This window comes from Corvus kubaryi, unplaced genomic scaffold (assembly GCF_017639235.1).
Source record: "Corvus kubaryi isolate FWS band 111438036 unplaced genomic scaffold, C.kubaryi_AGA036_p1.0 37398, whole genome shotgun sequence".
Classification (NCBI taxonomy): domain Eukaryota; kingdom Metazoa; phylum Chordata; class Aves; order Passeriformes; family Corvidae; genus Corvus; species Corvus kubaryi.
The window spans coordinates 51,323,470-51,323,793 of NW_024581137.1; the positions used below are offsets into that span (position 1 = coordinate 51,323,470).

At 74.1% G+C, this 324-nt stretch overlaps 1 protein-coding gene across 1 annotated transcript in view; it reads right to left on the reverse strand.

The window, feature by feature from the left end:
• Positions 1–324, reverse strand: part of EN2 (engrailed homeobox 2) — an 8,019-nt gene that overhangs the window by 1,968 nt on the left and 5,727 nt on the right. Inside the window, exon 3 of the mRNA XM_042042807.1 lies at positions 146–320. Coding sequence (XP_041898741.1) covers positions 146–320 — 175 coding nt within the window. The remainder of the gene's footprint in view (positions 1–145; positions 321–324) is intronic.

Consider the following 324-nt stretch of genomic DNA (forward strand, 5'->3'; position numbering starts at 1 on the left):
AAGCCAGAAGAAGACGGAGAGGGAAAGGGGAGCGGGATCTTTTCCCCGCCGCTTCCCGGCCTCGCGCGCGGGCGGAGGCGGTCCGGGGACCCCAGGGAAGGGGCTGCGGCGCCGGGGAGCGGGGCTGCGACGGGGCAGCGCTTACCTGAGGAGGGCCGGTCCGAGTACCGCGTGCAGTACACCCAGGCGGGCCACAGCATGGGCTGGTTCCCGGCGTTGGAGCTGGCCTGGGAGCTATCCGAGTCCGAGCTCACCGACAGGTCGCCGCCGCTCAGCCCCCGCGCCTTCAGGGCCGCCTCCAGCGCCGCGGGGTCCCCCCCCTTC